The 3079-nt window shown below is 41.9% G+C and overlaps 1 protein-coding gene across 1 annotated transcript in view; it reads right to left on the bottom strand.

Annotated features, from left to right (window-relative positions):
- Positions 1 to 84: 84 nt before the first annotated feature.
- Positions 85 to 3079, bottom strand: part of LOC118405869 (A disintegrin and metalloproteinase with thrombospondin motifs 6-like) — a gene marked incomplete at both ends in the record, with an annotated part of 4489 nt that continues 1494 nt past the window's right edge. Inside the window, 2 exon segments of the mRNA XM_035805682.1 lie at positions 85 to 221; positions 588 to 690. Of these exon segments, the coding sequence (XP_035661575.1) occupies positions 85 to 221; positions 588 to 690 (240 nt within the window).

The raw sequence follows: 3079 nt of genomic DNA, 5'->3' as shown, positions 1-3079 counted from the left end.
CTTTTCAGTGGTCCTGTTGACAAGCAAACAAGTGGCAGCAAAATAAGATAATTATCCTTATCAGAAATGAATTTTTAAACTCACCCGACATTCTCCGTTGATGCAGATATCAAATGACAAGGGGTCGTTGGAACAGCGGGTCCCGTCCACGACCTTCGCTCTCCGCTCCGTATAGAAGTTATAACCGACGGCCAGGCAGGTCAGGGCACAGGGGTCAACACCTGAGGTCAAGGTCAAATCATTAAAACATAATAGTAAGAGCAAAAGGGTCAATACCTGAGGCCAAGGTCATTGAATAAGAAAATCACAGGTAAGGACACAGGGATCAACACATGGGGTCAGGGTCAAATCAAGGTCACAGGTCAGGGCACAGGGGTCAACACATGGGGACAGGGTCAAATCATTAAATCCAAGGTCACAGGTCAGGGCACAGGGGTCAACACCTTGGATCAAGGTCAAATCATAACATGTAAATTCAAGGTCACAAATCATTTAACCATACAACAGACTTGAAGTTGCCTTCGCGGCAGAACCACGATTGTTACGACCAGGAGAATTCGCATCTGAAGGTCAAAGTTCAAGGTTACCTTCAGTATATGGTTTCCACTCGTAGCTCTTCCCGCGGAAGGGAAGGTCGTTGTGTTCGGCACACTGCACTTCTCGGAAGTCTCGGGAATTCAGGGGACAATCCTGGAATTCACAGTAAAGTAAACAAAACGAATAAACAAATAAACGATGACTGGTATGACTCCATCGCTATGATTGATCCTAACATGATGTTACAAAATCAAAACATAATAATCAAAGTTGAAAATTTAAGAATTATTTTCCTCAAGCTATTTCAAAGGTCAATTCCTTCCTTTACCTTCTTGTAAAACGAAAACAAACCAAGAGTAAGACCAAGCGTTAACAACCTCATGTGTGGACCTTGGACGAACTTCAACATTTCTCATGTATCTTGTTCGAAGCATCAAAGAAAAATAAACAAAACTCGGGGCAGAAAAAACATCCCATAACAAGGGCGGCCCTCCCACCCACTTGGCAAGGAAGTCATCCCAACGTGCGGATGGAAAAACAAGCCGGAGTCTGGAAGTCATTTTCAAATTTAAAGACCGTGTAGTTAGCCGTAACTTTTCTACTTGTTACTTACAGACTATAAAGTTTAACACGTCATTTAAAAGACTTTGGCTCCACTCTTTGAAATGTAAAGTCCTGTACAGTTCATTTGTTAAATGTAAAACATTTTGGTTAACATTGAAATTAATTTCTCTCGAACAGAGAGAGCCATATCTGACTGATGACTTCTACAGACAGTCAGCTAAGATGAGGGTCTGCATGCTCTTTTCCATGTTAGGCGTAGGTAGCATAATTCAATTTCCTGTGATTCCAAGGAGCTTTCAAGTTGATGAAAGCTCCTTGGTGATTTGTAGCAAAGTGACCAAATTTTGTGTAGTCGCCTTCCTTGATTTCAGCATAATTATACATAGGGTGTTCTCCTAAATTCTGCATTAAGCGTTGTCAGGATCCCCCATGCAGACCCTCTAAGATGAGTGCATCTTTCCAAGACACAGTGACTCAGCACTAAAACAGCTGAGTTGTTTTTGCGGAAGGAGCTGACAGGCGGGAGACTTGTAGACAAAATGTAGGAAGTAAAGCGATTAGGAGGTATGACAGGTGACAGCTGAAACAGGTGGTTCGAACTCAGGAAACTAGAGTTGTACCATTTGACAATACGTGAAGTTAGAACTTTGCCAAATGATAGTTAAACTCTCAAGCAACTGGATGTTAGATTTGGAGACAAACGGATGTTTCAGAGTACATCCACTGTCTTTCTTTAGTGATTGGGCAAACATCGTGATTTACCAGCTTTTAAATCAAAACACTGAAATTAGCTTCTCTCTAACAGAAGAAGCCATATCTGACTGATGAATTCTACAGAAAGTCAGCTAAGATGAGGGTCTGCATGCTCTTTTCCACAAGGCGTAGGTCGCATAATTCGATTTCCTGCGATTCCAAGGAGCTTTCAAGTTGATGAAAGCTCCTTGGTGATTCGTAGCAAAGTGACCAAATTTTATGTAGTTGCCTTCATTGATATGTTGATGAGGTGAGGATGATTCTAAGATCATAATTGGCTAAGGGTGCATACTTGAGTTTTGCTCAGTTTTTGCATTTAACATTTCTGAGCCCTGCAAATTTGTCTTCTACTTGCCCCTAAGATCTCAGACTTAGGTAACGTTAAGTGCTGCAGAGCTAATTATGAACATTTATCAAACTTGTATGATCACAGATGGTGATGATGATCGCAGAATAGATTAACAGGGAAAAAAGCAGTGCAAAACAAGGGAAAAGTACAAAAAATGTATTTCAAAAGTGAGCCTGTCAGCTCATTTACTAGCATTACAGCGAGATTATGTGAAGACAAAACAATTCTGAACTGTACCTTATAATAATAATAATAATAATCATCTGGTGTATTTTGCCAGCCAGTAGGTACCCCAAGTATGAGTAATGAGGCTGTTTAACGTGGTCGAGGCACCTCCTCGAGTAATCTCCAAGCAGATCTTGCTGTGGCAAATGGGAAGGAGTTTAGCCGGCAGAGGAGTTATTGGCCACAGCGAAGATCTGCCGCAGAACGCACCGGTCAAAGGCAGCGGGAGGAGCGATCTTTTCAGAAACGTGTTTCTGCTCCTCCTAGTATCCACTTAACTCCAACGTGCAAATTGGTTAAATTTGGCCAGGATTATCGTTTTACAACCCTTCCGAGCCAGTATCTGGGACAAACGCGGCGAGCTGCGCCAGTTCACAGCGGGGGCTTCCCCCCGAAACCGCTGGAGCAGACTGCATCACAGCGCACCAAGACAACGTATCGACATATGAAATTATCAGTTGTACACAAATAACAAGTTATTATCTAGTTGTTACTTGTATATATTTTGCAATAAAAGCTGCGTATTAACTAAACACTTCCTTTATCATTTTTTCATGTCTGCAACTTCAAATCTTTACCGATCATATACGCTTGGATTCGGTTCAAAGACCCACGCTCGTCACATTTGACGGACAGACATCGGCGTGTAAA

The sequence above is a fragment of the Branchiostoma floridae genome, chromosome 18, assembly GCF_000003815.2.
Source record: "Branchiostoma floridae strain S238N-H82 chromosome 18, Bfl_VNyyK, whole genome shotgun sequence".
Classification (NCBI taxonomy): Eukaryota; Metazoa; Chordata; class Leptocardii; order Amphioxiformes; family Branchiostomatidae; genus Branchiostoma; species Branchiostoma floridae.
Note: the sequence above shows the minus strand (reverse complement) of the source record. Positions and strands in the feature narration are given on the sequence as shown.